The sequence below is a fragment of the Coregonus clupeaformis genome, chromosome 8 (assembly GCF_020615455.1).
Source record: "Coregonus clupeaformis isolate EN_2021a chromosome 8, ASM2061545v1, whole genome shotgun sequence".
NCBI classification, from domain to species: domain Eukaryota; kingdom Metazoa; phylum Chordata; class Actinopteri; order Salmoniformes; family Salmonidae; genus Coregonus; species Coregonus clupeaformis.
Genome location: NC_059199.1, coordinates 14,749,713 through 14,768,839, shown reverse-complemented (window position 1 = coordinate 14,768,839; position 19,127 = coordinate 14,749,713). Strand labels below are relative to the sequence as shown.

Genomic DNA, 19,127 nt, shown 5'->3' with positions numbered 1-19,127 from the left:
GAAAAATTAGTTTTAATGACTCATTTTACATTGGCGGCAGGTAGCTTAGTGGTTAAGAGCATTGTGCCAGTAACCGAAAGGTCGCTGGTTCTAATCCCCGAGCCGACTAGGTGAAAAATCTGTCGATGTGCCCTTGAGCAAGGCGCTTAACCTTAATTGCTCCTGTAAGTCGCTCTGGATAAGAGCGTCTGCTAAATGACTAATTATTATATTATTTATATTTTAGTCATTTAGCAGACGCTCTTATCCAGAGCGACTTACAGTTGCATACATTATTTTAATTTTTCATACTGGCCCCCCCATGGGAATCGAACCCACAACCCTGGGACTCCAACCTAAGTGTATGTAAACTTCCGACTTCAACTGTAAATCATGCACTGAAGAACCATATCTAGAAAAGGTGGACAATCTTGTGGCAGTCTAGACACCATTGACCAATTCACAATGTGTTTGATCTGCAGAGGGCAAGTGCCTAGAGACAAGTGTCTGCTTCTCAGTTTACGTTTGCGTCTGGGAGTGTTTACGTCTGTGAGCGTCTCTATACGTCTGGAAGCGTCTATATACGTCTGGGAGCGTCTATATACGTCTGGGAGCGTCTATATACGTCTGGGAGCGTCTATATACGTCTGGGAGCGTCTATATACGTCTGGGAGCGTCTATATGTCTGAGAGGGAATAGGTGTCTGCATTCGGAGTGTCACACTAGAAGCGTACTTAGCATCTGAAATCAGCACCACCTGTAGGTTGTCTCCGTCTCCCATTTGACTAATAGCTTCCTGAGTGTCTGCCCTGTTAAATTCCTCAGGGCTCAGGGGCAGAGGAGGGGAACCACCCTTATCTTGATGCAAAGATAAAACCGCCTTGAGCAAGAGCCAGGAACAAAGAGCAGTGGGATCCACACAAATCTCACGTAATATGCACTAATGTACTAGGGACTGAAAATCACAAGAATTGTAGCCTATAATCACACAAACTTTGACATCAAACCCAACCATCTCCATTGTTTGACCAACATTTCACCAAACCCATTGTGATAATTCTGTTCTTTGCGCGCTCTTGGAGTGAAGCAAAGAATTCAAAGACAAAAACACAATCTATATTACAGTTATTCTTTCCCAGAAGGGGCCTCTCAGTCTTGAAGCTAGGTTTGCACTCTTTTTGCATGAGAAAATCCAGCCTTTGAATTGCACCAGCCTCAGGTTAAAGCACAAAGTTAACCAGGGATTGAGTAAAAAAGCCAGCCACTATACAACCCCCTCAAAGGCAGTAGGCAAGAAAAGTCAACTGGTGCTCTCTCAACACTTTAGAGCCATAACCCTTTAGAAACACAGGGGTAAGAAGTTTCTGACTGCAGTTGAGCTCATAAAACCCCTCCTAAAGTGACTCTCATACTACCTTCCCATAGGATTTATGGTATTTTGCCTGTAAAAAATAAAATAAAATAAATTGGGCAATGTTTATTTGACCCCCTTACAAAACATTTTTACCACATTCTTGCCTGCATACACCTTGTTATACCTCTAGTGCACATGCCATCATCGAGTGGTAGTAGTGGTGTGCAGATGTGGGTGGGTGTCCACTTTAATAAATCATTTTACATTTTAGTCATTTAGCAGATGCTCTTATCCAGAGCGACTTACAGTTAGTGAGTGCATACATTTTTCATACTGGCCCCCCGTGGGAATCGAACCCACAACCCTGGCGTTGCAAGCGTCATGCTCTACCAACTGAGCTACACGGGGCACTAAATCCATTGAATATACACCGTCAAAAACAAACCCATTATTAATTTGTCTAGGCAGGTCCTAAGAAACATAAGACTAATAAAAAGTATTTTCAAAACAATAGAATGGTATAGAGTTGAATTATGTTACGTCCAAATGAATGAAATCAATTGTTAATTATTTTGTTCATTAAACAGACAAGACACCCCTACCCCGATCACGGTCAACACACATATTTTGTAGTAAGAATATAACAGAATAAAATACAAATAATATTTTTCCCACACAACTTGTGTCATGGGAACGTGTGGAACCGCTGTCATATACAAAAATGTTTTAAAATGTATTTTAAAACAGAGCCCAAGCCCATGCTTTTCGTCTCTTTCCTACCCTCACTCCACTTTGTTAGGGAGCAGGTGTAGGGTCTTACATTGAGAGTATCTTCATCATGATACCGATAGAAAATAATAGCAATCCTATTTTCAAAAGCATGTGAGTCTCCTGTTCATATTTCACAACCTCCGCTGGCTTTTGGAGTTGCCTTTACGCTATCGAGCTAAATAATAGGCTATATTATTGCATGCTAAATGTTTCTGATCAGTGATAGATGAGCAAACGAATAGATGAGCTATAACCAATTAACCAAATAGAAACCAATTAACCAAATAGCCTATACAGATAGAGATTCAGTGAAACAAAGTCACATTGATTGAGTCAAATCAGTGAAGTCACAGGCTTTTGGTCAGGAGTAGGCCTACGCTACTAAGCCACTGCGAGTGAAGAGCAAAATAATCCACTTGTTAAACTACATTTTGGCAAATGGTTTTCATAAATGAGCCAACTAGACAAGATGACCATGAGCAGCTTCACCTCAACGTACAGTAGCTAACATTTCCCTAGCCTAATTATAGCCTAACCAATATCCAAACGGAGATTCAATGAAAACCAAAAGCTGACATTGATTGACTTGTCAAGACGAGTCCCCACGCTTGTGTCAAAGCAGCGCGATGGCGTTGACCACACGCGGGTAGGCTATTGCTTAGAACGTATTACTACGATTGGATGACTTTGGGAGTTTCAGTAAGCAACTATTTGATACATGCCTTCAATTGCATTAACCTACTTTAGTCCAATATTTTCATCATTCAGTGATATTTATTCCCGCAGTAATTCTTTATGGATCCATCAAGTACTGGTTAAGAAAACAGTGCATGCTTGGTTTAGCAACCATCAAGAGTTTAAGAGCATAGTGCGTGCCGATGGCGCCTCAGCATTACAGCTACGTTTCACACTAAGCCGTAGGCAGAAGTTTACCGAAATGATTACTAGGTCTTAGGCAGAAATAATTGTTTCGGCTTTGATACTGGCAATACCTTTCAGAAAGGAAAAGGCGGAAAATAGTTGGCGGTATGGTAAAGTTGGCGGAAAAACGTCTTTATGCGGCAGGTAGCTTAGTGGATAAGAGCGTTGTGCCAGCGACTGAAAGGTCGCTGGTTCTAATTCCAGAGCAGACTAGGTGAAAAATCTGTCCATGTGTCCTTGAGCAAGGCACTTAACCCTAATTGCTCCTGTAAATCGCTCTGGATAAGAGCGTCTGCTAAATGACTAAAAAATTGTTTTTAAATTATGAAAGGGATATCAGGGTTCTGCTGGTGAAACAAAAGGAGGGGTCAATAGCTGTAGTGTTGCTGAGCTTCAGAGGAGCCTTACTTTTAGCTGTCAATATTTTTATTACCAAGGGAAAACTATGAACATTCATCAAAAGTAACTGATTCCGATATAAGGGCAGGCACTTGTAAGGCTCAATTGTAGCTTGGGAGACCATAAGGATACTATCCGAAATTTGCCATTGATTAGTCCTTAATTAAGTTATGACCTGGAAGTGTCTTCTGCAAAATTAAGGCCTGACCACTGTCTCCCATTTGGAAGACAAAGGCCTCGTCTTTGAAAGAATTAACTTTTGTTAGGCCAGAGCTGAAAAGGACACTTTCATTCAAGCACCAAATATGCTGTGTCACTCTCCCGCAGTTACAAGCCTGAAAATATCCCCTTTCAATTCCAGTAAGCCACAGTATAAGAACGTATAGAAAATGGTCACCTTACAGATCCTTTAGGTATACACGGTGCCAACAACCAATTACAGGGCTGACAGCCAAATGAATAGAAACCAAGAACTGGGGCCTTCCAGATACACAAACAGGAAGGCCCATGTCCTTGTACGGATATTCAGATGCACATACATAAGACAAATGTATAGCCTATGCTTGAATCAACTTGAGGCCCACGTATGGTCTGGCAAACCAAATGCTTAACAGGTCTGAGTGCGTAATGAGAGGTTGTGAGCTGCTTGGCTGTGAACACTCAACCGCCGGTCCCTGAATGACCTTTGGGATTTTGTTATCTTCTCCAAACATCACACAACAGCAAAGGGAAACACGGAGAGCGTTGCTTTAACCCAAATGCTTGGCTGAAAAGCAAAACAAACCTTTCTCGCCACCGGACATGCATGACAGCGTACTCCTGGGTACTAGTTCCACAAGCACTTCAAAGGCTGCCGGCCTGCCAACTTCGCTTTTTAGGAGGAGCATGTAGGAGCAGCTAAATAAATCAAACGAACGACAGAAGGATTCTACCTTCAGATTCCACAGCAATTTTAAATTCAGCACACTCAAATTGAAAAGACAATATCAAATATAGAGGTAAGAGAATGTGCATCTGTAGGTCTATAAATTACTTGTCTTTGCTAGGGCCGGGACGATACCAGTATTGTGATACTTGTTAGTATCGTGGCAAGGAAACAAAACACAAAGTGGATTTAACTTCTTTAGGAAAGCAGCCCTACTGTTGGAAACGAACATGTTGTCATCCAGAGTCACATTTATTTATTTTCCGAGACCAAAGAGTTTGGTCTCCTTCGTGTTTTCATTTTTGACCTGAAAATAAATATTGCGATACTGGTATCGTCACAGCCCTTGTCTTTGTCATATGTTTTACATTTAACATTTTAATATAAATGTATTTTACAGCAAGTCTCAAGTCAAACTATTCTGAGTAAGCTACTCCATTCTAAAAACATGGTCCAATGGCATTCACTGCAGGTTAAGTCTTCAGGAAACTGGACGCATACCGGGCCGTCCCCCATGATTCCCTGCTGCGAACCGTGCAATTACTGCTGTTGACTGTGTTGTCAAATTACACTGGCTTTTCCTGCAGTACGAGGAAACCCTGTCTCTTCCTGACATCAATCCCACACTCCTTGGTGGAGGTGGACTCTGGGCTACAAGCATTTCACTACACCCGCAATAACATCTGCTAAAGACGCGTATGTAACAAATACAATTTGAGTTGATAGTCAAGCACAGGTGCCTGCTAGGAAGGATCCCATTGACACTCAACAAGTCTCTCGAAGAAATACGAGCTCTACTGTTGCTGTACACCAAGAACAGCAGGCTTATATATGGTTCCACGCTGTGCTAATATAGGCTGAAACATGAACAGGTTCAGCCTAACACACATGCAGTTGCACATAAACTCAGCAAAAAAAGAAACGTCCCTTTTTCAGGACCTTGTCTTTCAAAGATAATTTGTAAAAATCCAAATAACTTCACAGATCCTCATTGTAAAGGGTTTAAACACTGTTTCCCATGCTTGTTCAATGAACCATAAACAATTAATGAACATGCACCTGTGGAACGGTCGTTAAGACACTAACAGCTTACAGACGGTAGGCAACTAAGGTCACAGTTATGAAAACTTAGGACACCAAAGGAAAGATGCCCAGGGTCCCTGCTCATCTGCATGAACATGCCTTAGGCATGCCGCAAGGAGGCATGAGGACTGCAAATGTGGCCTCCTGTGAGACGCCTAAGACAGCGCTACAGGGAGACAGGACGGACAGCTGATCGTCCTCGCAGTGGCAGACCACGTGTAACAACACCTGCACAGGATCGGTACATCCGAACATCACACCTGCGGGACAGGTACAGGATGGCAACAACAACTGCCCAAGTTACACCAGGAACGTACAATCCATCCATCAGTGCTCAGACTGTCCGCAATAGGCTGAAAGAGGCTGGACTGAGGGCTTGTAGGCCTGTTGTAAGGCAGGTCCTCACCAGTCATCACCGGCAACAACGTCGCCTATGGGCACAAACCCACCGTCGCTGGACCAGACAGGACTGGCAAAAAGTGCTCTTCATTGACGAGTCGCGGTTTTGTCTCACCAGGGTTGATGGTCGGATTCGCATTTATCGTCGAAGGAATGAGCGTTACACCGAGGCCTGTACTCTGGAGGTGGAGGGTCCGTCATGGTCTGGGGCGGTGTGTCACGGCATCATCGGACTGAGCTTGTTGTCATTGCAGGCAATCTCAACGCTGTGCGTTACAGGGAAGACATCCACCTCCCTCATGTGGTACCCTTCCTGCAGGCTCATCCTGACATGACCCTCCAGCATGACAATGCCACCAGCCATACTGCTTGTTCTGTGCGTGATTTCCTGCAAGACAAGAATGTCAGTGTTCTGCCATGGCCAGCGAAGAGCCCGGATCTCAATCCCATTGAGCACGTCTAGGACCTGTTGGATCGGAGGGAGAGGGCTAGGGCCATTCCCCCCAGAAATGTCCAGGAATTGCAGGTGCCTTGGTGGAAGAGTGGGGTAACATCTCACAGCAAGAACTGGCAAATCTGGAGCAGTCCATGAGGAGGAGATGCACTGCAGTACTTAATGCAGCTGGTGGCCACACCAGATACTGACTGTTACTTTTGATTTGGACAGGGACACATTATTCCATTTCTGTTAGTTACATGTCTGTGGAACTTGTTCAGTTTATGTCTCAGTTGTTGAATCTTGTTATGTTCATACAAATATTTACAAATGTTAAGTTTGCTGAAAATAAACGCAGTTGACAGTTTTTTTTTGCTGAGTTTATATTCGCTCTTCACACGACACACATGAAATTAGCCCACTGTGCGGAAGAAAGGGGCAAAGGTTATAAACGCAGCAGGCTTGATTTTGCACAACTCTTTTCTGACAGAGCTGTTTGTGTCAACGCATTTGTCATTTCCTCTCGGATTACTTTGGCATGCAGTATCAGTTGGAGTGCAAATGCTGGGAATACAGCACTCATCCTTTCTCGACAGAGAGGCATTCAGCAGCCTGAACCCAGAGAGAGCCACGCTGGAGAACTGGATGCATTCCACAACAGGGTCGCCAAATACACTCCCTATAAGCACAAAGGAGCTTGACTTTTAAGCCAATCAAACTCTTCCAACCATTTCAATTTCAAACGATGGCCAATTGTAACATTGTTCTAAATTGGAGTGATTAGTTACACTGACCAAAATGTCTACAAGATTTTTGTTGATGATTGAAGAAAATGTCCAACTTGTCTTAGTTACTTTGTTTCATTCAGAGAACTGCTCAGTTTCAATTCAGACAAGAAACAGGAAGTGTGTGGGTCAAAGAGAGGGAAGGTCGATTATGATTACTGGGCTCTAATTACACAAGTTGAATCACTGCATCGGACCAAGTCTTTAATTTGCAGAGAAGCAGGCGTGTCAATAGACTATTTCAAATGTCCCAAATAACAAGTCTGGAAAGGGAACCCATGGCAACGATGCACCAAATCAACACATTTAGAACATGTTATGATTGTTTAGCAGACCCCAGACCTGTGGTTTAGGAGTTAAGGCTGGATAAGATTGCGTCAACTCTGTCCAGAAACGTCCATTATCTTCACAAGCCAGAGGTAACTCTAGATAAATAAACGATTGGCCTGAGATAATGGTGGTGATCTAACACTAAAACCAACAAACATGTATTTACCCACAATGGTGAGTCTGTCATAGGACATCTTGACATAGTAAATTCACTGGGGAAAAGTTGAAAAGTCCACAAAACAATCATTTTCTGGGGTGTGCTCAACCAGAAGTTAAAGAACTATCTTGTTGGTAGTCAATTGATCAACAAACAGAATACTATCCAAATGTTTTAGATTAAGGTTGGATTTCCTTACAATATCAACTTTGTTTCCGGCGCTTTCTCTCCTCACAACTTTAGCTTTTGGGGCCAGGAGGGCAGAGTGAACTTGTTGCTCTCACAGAGCAAAAAGGGCTGGGACCTACAGTGTCCAGGTAGGGGGAAGTGATTGATTTTCAGGGTCAGGGAAGGTCGAGCAGAACAGCAGGGACCATGCCTGTGATCGGGCCAGTCCAGGCCCACTGTGTCTAGACTAGAGCTGGGAATTGCCAGGGACCTCATGATACGATATTATCAAGACACTCGATTCTCACAATTCTACACTATATGTATTGCTGTTCGATACTGTGATTTTATTGCGATTCAATGTTCGAAACATATTGCTCACCATATTTCTGCTGCAGAGGGACAAGAAAGAGCCATAAGAAAAATAATTTTGATCAGTCATGGAAATAAAAGTGCTGAAAACAAATTGGCTCCCTATTTTAAAAGAAGATGGAGAACAAGCTATAAAGGAAAAATACTGGAGTTTTGGTGCAGGTACAGCCAACTAGCGCAAAAATTATATTGTGATATTGTCAAAACTATACATCGTCTAAAATAATATCCTGATATGTAACTATATCGATTTTTCACTAGTCCAGACCGCTGTCAACCCTTCGGCAGGACACCGAGAGAGGTTGTAAACCAGCCCCTAGACCACCACATCTCCGGGAGAGGCCTGACGATTTTACAGGCCGTAAATAAACACCACCCAAATGTAGCGGTTAAAAGGAGAGCTCAGTTTCATGGTCACTCATTTGGACAGAGTTGCAGCGAGTCTATTTGACGAAGACCTTGAAACCCTGAAGACCTACCCACATTATTCCTGAAATCTGTTTACAAAAACATTAAGAGACCCATGGGAAGTTTAGTGGGAAACCCATAGGAATGCCTGAGAACTTAATTATCCCTCTTGGTCTGCGGTGGCCATCTTTCAGACCTTAAATCATGGAGCTTGGTTCAATGCTCAAGACATGAGGAATATGTTTCCCTTCCCAATCAATCACTGTCGGGCAGAACAAAATGATGGCCCTCCAAGCGGTTCAGCCTATTTTAACGCATACAGAAATATCACATACCATGACGGAGGTAATAATATCTCAATCAGTCACTTACTTAACCAACGTCAGGCCAAGTGAAAGTAGCTAAATAATCCTTGAGGAAAGACAAGCTTCTTTGGAAGAACTTAAAAAGTATGCTGGAAAAGCAACTGTCTATGCACAAGGCCTACTTTTAACAAATTCCACAGAAAATTTTACAAAAACACATTTACTTGAAGAATGAAGAACAGTGCGGATACAAAGTTTGGTAACAGATTGACGGTTTGTGCTGTTTCCATCTTATAGGCCATTCCAAGGCAATTGTAGAGTACTGGTGTAAGGAACTGATGTTCTTGGCTAGTGTAGACTCAAAAACACTGCTTCAGTCTTGTCTCCATCGGGGTGACTGCATGTGCAATAGGCTGCGGTGGTTTAATGGTATGCACAGTGTGGTTGCATTATACAAACAGCTGCATGCATCGCATATGTTGTGGCAATGACATGAAATACAAAACTGTTACCAACCACACATTAGATGCCTTCAACAATAACTCTCACTGCATGTCTGCTTAGCCCAGGGGCGGACTGGCCATCTGGCAATACGGGCTTAAGGTATCAGCATGCTTCAGTTCGGCTGAAGTACTAGCATACTCCGGTAAAAGACCTTCGCTTGAAAAAGGAGAAAAAAGCGTCAATAGTGCTGTTTGTCCATTTAGAATTAATCTAAGATAACTCAAGAAATCTGTCATTAATTTTAACGTTTTTCACGAGATCTTAGTTGCGCAATTTTGCATCTGACTAAGATGTTTGGTGCAGTGCTTCTCAAGTGAAATGTTTTGCATGAGGACGAGTCATCTCTCATTAAATGACAACAGGCAATTCATTGAAGAAGCCCTACTGTTGACCACTTCGGCTACCGGCTTCGGATGCCTCGAGAAAGAAATGTGTGCCAGAACAGCCTAAATAACCCCATGCCTAAGTCCAAAACGAACAAAAACGTTTAAAAAATGCCTATATAAACACCCTTTGGATGCCATACAATTATATACTACATTTACAATTATGAAAAGGTATTTTGGTCTAAGACATTTTCATCATACAGGACTAGATTATAGTGTGACATGACAATGACATCTGTTACATACGGTTTATATGTAAAGGATACTATTAGTGTATGCAGCTGACAAGGGACGGATGTGGAGGTGACAACACAGCTACAAATAGTGACCTCTGCATCTTTACGTCATTTAGCAGACGCTCTTATCCAGAGCGACTTACAATTAGTGAGTGCATACATTTTTTTTTATACTGGTCCCCCGTGGGAAACGAACCCACAACCCTGGCGTTGCAAACGCCATGCTCTACCAACTGAGCTACACGGGACTACAAAAGTCCTTTGTTATGGACATGGTAACTATATTTGAGCTGTAATGTACAGTATATGTATGTCAGTAGTTGAAATCATCAGCAGATAGTGATTAACCCCAACAAGGTCAGACTAGAACCAACAATATATAGTTGGCTTTAGCCTATTGGAAGAATTATGCATGACCTCAGTTAGACCCTCACTTATCAATAGTCATACGTAAAAATACAAATAAATATTGTGTTAGCCTGAAAGTTGAATAGGTTTCTCAATACACAGGCCCAACAGACAATAAATTGCAGGTAATAAGCAAGGCAAATATTTGGCAGCATGGTTCTTTCTGTGTGCCCAAGCTGTTCCAAACAAGGGGACAGCATCGTCATTATTTTGTTGTTGCCAAACAGGCCTATTGATTTATACTTACAAAGTGACTGTTCTGTTGGGAAAGGAGTCCTGGGGTAACACCTGATGGAGTTCCATATTGCTGCAGACCACTTTCCTATCCGCCGTGGCCACCGACGGTGTGCTTTTCCCTGCGCTTTTTGAACGTTCGTCATATGATTTACAGTCAGATGATACCGCAGAGCCATTGCCTCCGAGTAGCAAAACAAATAACAATTGCAACAAATCAACTGCACATACCCTCATTTTCAAAATATATTCCAAGATAATTAGGCTACTGTAGCATTGGAAAGAAAATAATATATTAATATCAAGTAGCGCAGAAGGCTGGGATTTGTGTGTGTACTATAAAATGGCCAGGCTCTTTCTGTAAATAGGGTAAGCCAAAACGTCCCTTAGAATACCCGGACAGTTTTAGTCATGTTGCAAACATCTTGTCCACTATAATGTGGATTTGGATTTCCTTCTCCATTTCTTGCAAAGGTTTCGATTAATGTGTTCGGCGTCAATCAATCCGAGAGAGGGTCTGTACATCCTTTGTTTGCCAAACAACACGATTTATAATTCCATTTCGTCATAAAGTCTTTGCAGCCTTACGAAAAAAAGATAAAACAACTGTTCACTTGTAATTGTAACGATATTTCTGGGTTACACAATGTAACTTCAACGATTGAGAAAATGTGTTCTTTGTTGCCAATAGCGCGGATCTAATTGAGAATTTGCCTACTCCACCAAGAGACAGCTGCAGTCATCCCAAGATAACACACTCTAATTTCAGGAAATTTGATCACGCCTTAGCTTTAAAAACGTTCTCCTTAAGATAACTGATCCCGAGAGACGTAGACTGGGACACTTAAACAGCATTACAACTAACTAAAACAGCTGTAAGCAACTTTTCACTTTAGTGGCGCCCATCGACTCCTGTTGTTGGTGCAAAAGGAAATCATGGGACATCTCCTAAAAAAACGAAAGCAAGAAACATAATCCCATTCCGAGTTAGTCAGTAATCTTGTGTTTAAATCTGAGTTAAAGTGGGTCCCTTCCAAGTTTGAGTAAATATCCAGAATTGCTGTCCTTGACTTTCAATTGGAGTGACCACGTCTCCCTCTCTCTGAAAGTACTCCTTGGCTTTCTTTCCATTGAGAACTCTTCTCCCACAGTCCTGCCCCGGGCTCCATGTTGCAATTCCACCCACTGACGTCACTCTATAAAGACCGCCTCTTTCTCCGATTCTATCTGAGCAGGTTTACGTTTGATCTACCGTTAATACAAATAAGTAAGACAATACTGTCTAGAAAAAGCATAATGTTGCACTTACATCAGCAGTTATACTTCAAACGACGCCTCTCCATACAGTTGATAGGTTGGCTATTTGTTTTACATTTCATGGAAAATATTGTCTTATGAATTGCCTAGAATTTTTTTGTGAAAAATATCATCCAGGATTGGTCATTGAACTTTTGAGCATTCCTGAGACCAAACAAACTTGTTGATTTGGATATGTAGCCCATTTAGTATTTACATACTGTTGTCTACCAGATTTGTTGGCAGATGACTTGGATAAAATACATTTGGTAACACTTTACATACTATACTAGTAATACTGCAATAAATACAGTAACAACATTGTTACAGCATAAAAAAAAAAAAATGTAACAATATAACAATACTACATTGTTGTTACTAGTGTAATAATAGCATAACTACACATATCTACCTAGCTACACATGTCTACTTTGATAACAAGGTGGCCAAGAAAATTAAACAATTATTTCCTTTTCAAATGTAATAAAAGTAGGACTTTGCAATGCACCCCTTCTCTCTTTTAGTGCATCCAGCATTGTATCTCCTCTCTTTCTGGGTGCCTTCACACAAAGCCCTCTTTTCACTTCTCAAACAAGTTCAGGCTAGCTTTGTAATGGGCAATCGCCATGAAAAGCCAGTCAGTCAGACAGGAAGAGACCATACAATAATTCACTTATGCAGTACTACAATACCGTTGTATAACACTCATTACATTTTACTCATTTAGCAGACGCTCTTATCCAGAGCGACTTACATGAGCAATTAGGGTTAAGTACCTTGCTCAAGGGTACATCGACAGATTTTTCACCTAGTCGGCCAGGGGATTAGAACCAGCGACCTTTCGGTTACTGGCACAACGCTCTTAACCACTAAGCTACCTGCCGCCCTATGACATGTAGGGCCCATAGAAACTAAATAAATACATTTCGGCAGAGTTGGGTTGCCAGATTTCCTCATATTTGCTATGATCAGGTCAATTGGCAGCTTGGTTTTAGAAGAGTGACTGACAGACAGACAGACAGACAGACAGACATATATACATACAGAAAGACAGACAAGCAGCGTAACTTCTCAGTCATCACAGGAAACCTCATACCCCTGGGCTACACAGCTTTTACTTTCATTAGACTTGATTTCAGGATCGCACAGGGCTTTGACGTCCACTAAAAGAAGGCTGTATGCAAACATATGGACCACAGTCATTTTAGTAACAGATTTTCCTTCTTCATGAAGACAAAAACAAGGATGACACAATGAAGGTATTGATAGGGGCGGTTTATTTTGGGTGGCCTTCAATATTACATTTTACATTTACATTTTAGTCATTTAGCAGACGCTCTTATCCAGCGCGACTTACAGTTAGTGAGTGCATACATTTTCATACTGGCCCCGTGGGAAACGAACCCACAACCCTTGCGTTGCAAGCGCCATGCTCTACCAACTGAGCTACAGGGGACCCACATTGACTAAAAAGAGACCAAAATAAGGTAACATAATAAGCAAAATCCATAAAATAATGTTATATGACTCATGTAAAATGACTGTATTAATATATTTCTTCAGATGCAGGACTGATCCCTATTATATTACACATAAACTATGCAAATTGTCACTATAGTCCAAAGAATGTCTGTAAAGGCTAGCATTGACTGTTAATTTGATTAGTAGATCTTAATCTCCCTATAAAGCACACATGACTAGTCACATGCCAAAGATTCAAGATGTAATTTCATTCTCTGGGTTATTTTTTAAATCAATGACCTCATATTAGCACATTTGTGAAGTAAAATATAACTTCATACATTCATGAAAATATGATATAAAAATATCTAATTCAGCCAGGGTGCAGGACAGGTAACAAGTGATTAATGAGCAATGTGTGGATTCACAGATACATAGGCCTACATTAGCCTCATCTAACAACTATGCTTTCTTTTTACTAGGCTACATCTTTGTTGTCTACAAATAGAATTTGCCCAGCGCTAGCTCACGTCAACGATCGTGAACAAGCCGTAGTGAAGAGCGAGGACTCCGAGTCTACGAACCAATTCTTACTTGCTTGACCATTCAATATTTGACAAGAGAGTTGACTTTCTTACATGTAGGCAAATAGAACCAACAGCCCTGAATGGAATTGTTTGCATAGAACGACGCTGTTCCCGAACTTTGCATGGGGTGCGGCAACAGCCGCTTATCAAATCGAGGGCATGTAACAATAGTTTGTCTGGCGCCGGCGGTTGTCAAACTGTCCACGTGATAATTTGTTCATGCATTTGTAGATAGCTAGCTACAGTAATTTGATGTAGGAATGGTAATGCGCTTCCCCGAGATGAGTTTCTCTTGCCAAGTGCAAGAAGTAGCTTACACAACTGTTTACAACCAAAGAACACAACTTTTTCTCAACTTAACCAGGCAAAAATGTGTGTTTTAAAGTAAATTTCCTGCAATTCTACACATTTTGCCATTGGGTTTAGTGAAAATACAGCCTTTTTAAATCATGTTTTCTGCAGTTCTACACATTTTGCCATGGGGCGGAGAGAATTTTGCAACTTTATAACAAATGTCATGCAATTCTACTCATTTTGCCATGGGCTAGATCATTCTTTTTGCAGTTTTAAAGAAAGATTTCTTCCATTCTACAAATTTAGCCATGGGGCGGAGAGAAAATGTATCAATTTTAAAGCTAATTTCCTGCAATTCTACACATTTTGCCATGCCTTATGCCATGTTAATGATATCTGAGTGAGCGTGACTAACAAAATCAAAGGGGTGTCAGTCTGGTTCATCCTTGGCACGTGCCCGGTGAGTATTTGGCCAAGATTACTACAAGTTTAGACAACTTGCTAGACTAATTTACAATCTAAATTTTTTTGCTGACATGGCTAATTGAGTGATTGTCAGTGACTTACAAAACAAGAGAAAAATTGCTGATGCATAACCACATTTCGAACGTGCACCTTGTATGTTCTACTATTCGATCTCTCAACAGTAAGCTGAGACCCCGACTGAGTTCCAATGGAAGTCGGAAGTTTACATACACTTAGGTTGGAGTCATTAAAACAATTTTTTCAACCACTCAACAAATGTCTTGTTAACAAACTATAGTTTTGGCAAGTCACTCCAATACCTTGACTTTGTTGTCCTTAAGCCATTTTGCCACAACTTTGGAAGTATGCTTGGCGTCATTGTCCATTTGGAAGACACATTTGCGACCAAGCTTTAACTTCCTGACTGATGTCTTGAGATGTTGCTTCAATATATCCACATACTTTTCCTTCCTCATAATGCCATCTATTTTGTGAAGTGCACCAGTCCCTCCTGCAGCAAAGCACCCCCATAGCATGTTGCTGCCACCCCTGTGCTTCACGGTTGGGATGGTGTTCTTCGGCTTGCAAGCATCCCCCTTTTTCCTCCAAACATAACGATGGTCGTTATGGCCAAACAGTTGTTTAAAGGCACAGTCAACTTAGTGTATGTAAACTTCTGACCCACTGGAATTGTGATACAGTGAATTATAAGTGAAATAATCTGTCTGTAAACAATTGTTGGAAAAATTACTTTTGTCATTCACAAAGTAGATGTCCTAACCAACTTGCCAAAACTATAGTTTGTTAACAAGAAATTTGTGAAGTGGTTGAAAATCGAGTGTATGTAAATTTCCGACTTCAACTGTATATATATATATATACAGTGGGGAGAACAAGTATTTGATACACTGCCGATTTTGCAGGTTTTCCTACTTACAAAGCATGTAGAGGTCTGTAATTTTTATCATAGGTACACTTCATTTGTGAGAGACGGAATCTAAAACAAAAATTCAGAAAATCACATTGTATGATTTTTAAGTAATTAATTAGCATTTTATTGTTTGACATAAGTATTTGATACATCAGAAAAGCAGAACTTAATATTTGGTACAGAAACCTTTGTTTGCAATTACAGTGATCATACGTTTCCTGTAGGTCTTGACCAGGTTTGCACACACTGCAGCAGGGATTTTGGCCCACTCCTCCATACAGACCTTCTCCAGATCCTTCAGGTTTCGTGGCTGTCGCTGGGCAATACAGACTTTCAGCTCCCTCCAAAGATTTTCTATTGGGTTCAGGTCTGGAGACTGGCTAGGCCACTCCAGGACCTTGAGATGCTTCTTACGGAGCCACTCCTTAGTTGCCCTGGCTGTGTGTTTCGGGTCGATGTCATGCTGGAAGACCCAACCACGACCCATCTTCAATGCTCTTACTGAGGGAAGGAGGTTGTTGGCCAAGATCTCGCGATACATGGCCCCATCCATCCTCCCCTCAATATGGTGCAGTCGTCCTGTCCCCTTTGCAGAAAAGCATCCCCAAAGAATGATGTTTCCACCTCCATGCTTCACGGTTGGGATAGTGTTCTTGGGGTTGTACTCATCCTTCTTCTCCCTCCAAACACGGTGAGTGGAGTTTAGACCAAAAAGCTTTATTTTTGTCTCATCAGACCACATGACCTTCTCCCATTCCTCCTCTGGATCATCCAGATGGTCATTGGCAAACTTCAGACGGGCCTGGACATGCACTGGCTTGAGCAGGGGGACCTTGCGTGCGCTGCAGGATTTTAATCCATGACGGCGTAGTGTGTTACTAATGGTTTTCTTTGAGACTGTGGTCCCAGCTCTCTTCAGGTCATTGACCAGGTCCTGCCGTGTAGTTCTGGGCTGATCCCTCACGTTCCTCATGATCATTGATGCCCCACAGGGTGAGATCTTGCATGGAGCCCCAGACCGAGGGTGATTAACCGTCATCTTGAACTTCTTCCATTTTCTAATAATTGTGCCAACAGTTGTTACCTTCTCACCAAGCTGCTTGCCTATTGTCCTGTAGCCCATCCCAGCCTTGTACAGGTCTACAATTTTATCCCTGATGTCCTTACACAGCTCTCTGGTCTTGGCCATTGTGGAGAGGTTGGAGTCTGTTTGATTGAGTGTGTGGACAGGTGTCTTTTATACAGGTAACGAGTTCAAACAAGTGCAGTTAATACAGGTAATGAGTGGAGAACAGGAGGGCTTCTTAAAGAAAAACTAACAGGTCTGTGAGAGCCGGAATTCTTACTGGTTGATAGGTGATCAAATACTTATGTCATGCAATAAAATGCAAATTAATTACTTAAAAATCATACAATGTGATTTTCTGGATTTTTGTTTTAGATTCCATCTCTCACAGTTGAAGTGTACCTATGATAAAAATTACAGACCTCTACATGCTTTGTAAGTAGGAAAACCTGCAAAATCGGCAGTGTATCAAATACTTGTTCTCCCCACTGTATATAATGTATACAGTGCATTCGGAAAGTATTAAAACCCCTTGACTTTTTCTGTCACGTACGTTAAGGAACGGGACGGACCAAGGTGCAGCGTGAAAGGCGTACATGTTTATTAAAGAATAAACACACGACACAGTAACCAAAATAACAAAACTTAACCGTGACGGTCCAAAGGCTAACACACAAGCCTAAAACAGGAACACAACAAAAACCCACAACACAGGCAGGAAAACTGGCTGCCTAAGTATGATCCCCAATCAGAGACAACGAGCGACTGCTGCCTCTGATTGTGAACCACACCCGGCCAAACATAGAAATACAAACCTAGAAATTCACACCCAGACCAAACTAGCTAGAGTTCTATAGGCCAGGGCGTGACAGTACCCCCCCCAAAGTGCGGACTCCGACCGCACAAACCTGACTGAATAGGGGAGGGTCCGGGTGGGCTTCCAGCCTCGGTGGCGGCTCCGGCTCCGGAGTGGAGCCGCTGACCGGAGCTGGACTGGGCACCGGTGGAGCGGACTGCTCTGGCTCCAGCGTGGAGCTGCTGACCGGAGCTAGATCAGGCACCGGTGGAGCGGACTGCTTTGGCTCCGGAGTGGAGCCGCTGACCGGTGCCGGATCAGGCACCGGTGGAACAGCACGGGCCGTGCCGGACTGGCGACGCGCACCACTGGCTTGGTGCGAGGAGCAGGAACAGACCGGGTCGGACTGGCAACGCGTACCACTGGCTTGGTGCGAGGAGGAGGAACAGGCCGGGCTGGACTGGCGATGCGCACCACTGGCTTGGTGCGGGGAGCAGGAACAGGCCGGGCCAGACTGGCGACGCGCACCACTGGCTTGGTGAGGGGAGCAGGAACAGGCCGGGCCAGACTGGGAACGCGCACCACTGGCTTGGTGCGGGGAGCAGGAACAGGCCGGGTCAGACTGGCGACGCGCACCACTGGCTTGGTGCGGGGAGCAGGGACAGGCCGGGCCAGACTGGGAACACGCACTACTGGCTTGGTGCGGGGAGCAGGAACAGGCCGGGCCAGACTGGGAACACGCACCACTGGCTTGGTGCGGAGAGCAGGTACGGGGCATACCGGACTGGGAACCGGCGCTGGAGGTCTATGACTGTTTCCGTCCTTCACACTCCACGCCCCGTCCTCCTCCAGTGAGGACTCCTCCTTGAGCCCCCACGAGTGCAGTGGTCGAGGCTCCTCTTTGTCGCTCCCCGACCACCCTTTTAGCCCCCCCAAAAATGTTTATTGGGGCTGTCTCTCCACCCTGATCCCTTTCAGGGCCTCCATCTGCCTTGCCAGATCCTCTCTTATCTCCCACCAGGTCCATCCTCTCTGCTCCTCCTGGGCACGCTGCTTGGTCCATTGGTGGTGGGTTTTTCTGTCACGTACGTTAAGGAACGGGACGGACCAAGGTGCAGCATGAAAGGCGTACATGTTTATTAAAGAATAAACACACAACACAGTAACCAAAATAACAAAACTTAACTCCAAAGGCTAACACACAAGCCTAAAACAGGAACACAACAAGATCCCACAACACAGGCAGGAAAACTGGCTGCCTAAGTATGATCCCCAATCAGAGACAACGAGCGACCGCTGCCTCTGATTGGGAACCACACCCGGCCAAACATAGAAATACAAACCTAGAAATTCACACCCTGACCAAACTAGCTAGAGTTCTATAGGCCAGGGCGTGACATTTTCAACATTTTGTTACGTTACAGCCTTATTCTAAAATTGATTAAATTGTTTTTTTCCCTCATCAATCTACACACAATACCCCATAATGACAAAACAAAAACAGTTTTTTAGAAATGTTAGCAAATGTATTTAAAACCCACCCGGAAATATCACATTTACATAACTATTCAGACCCTTTACTCAGTACTTTGTTGAAGCACCTTTGGCAGTCTTCTTGGGAAGTACGCTATAAGCTTGGCACACCTGTATATTTGGGGAGTTTCTCCCATT

At 43.0% G+C, this 19,127-nt stretch overlaps 1 protein-coding gene across 1 annotated transcript in view; it reads right to left on the bottom strand.

Annotated features, from left to right (window-relative positions):
- Positions 1-11,729, bottom strand: part of LOC121571184 (adhesion G protein-coupled receptor A3-like) — a 50,763-nt gene extending 39,034 nt beyond the window's left edge. The window contains exon 1 of the mRNA XM_041882535.2: positions 10,574-11,729. Coding sequence (XP_041738469.2) covers positions 10,574-10,797 — 224 coding nt within the window. The 5' untranslated portion in view covers positions 10,798-11,729. The remainder of the gene's footprint in view (positions 1-10,573) is intronic.
- Positions 11,730-19,127: the final 7,398 nt, after the last annotated feature.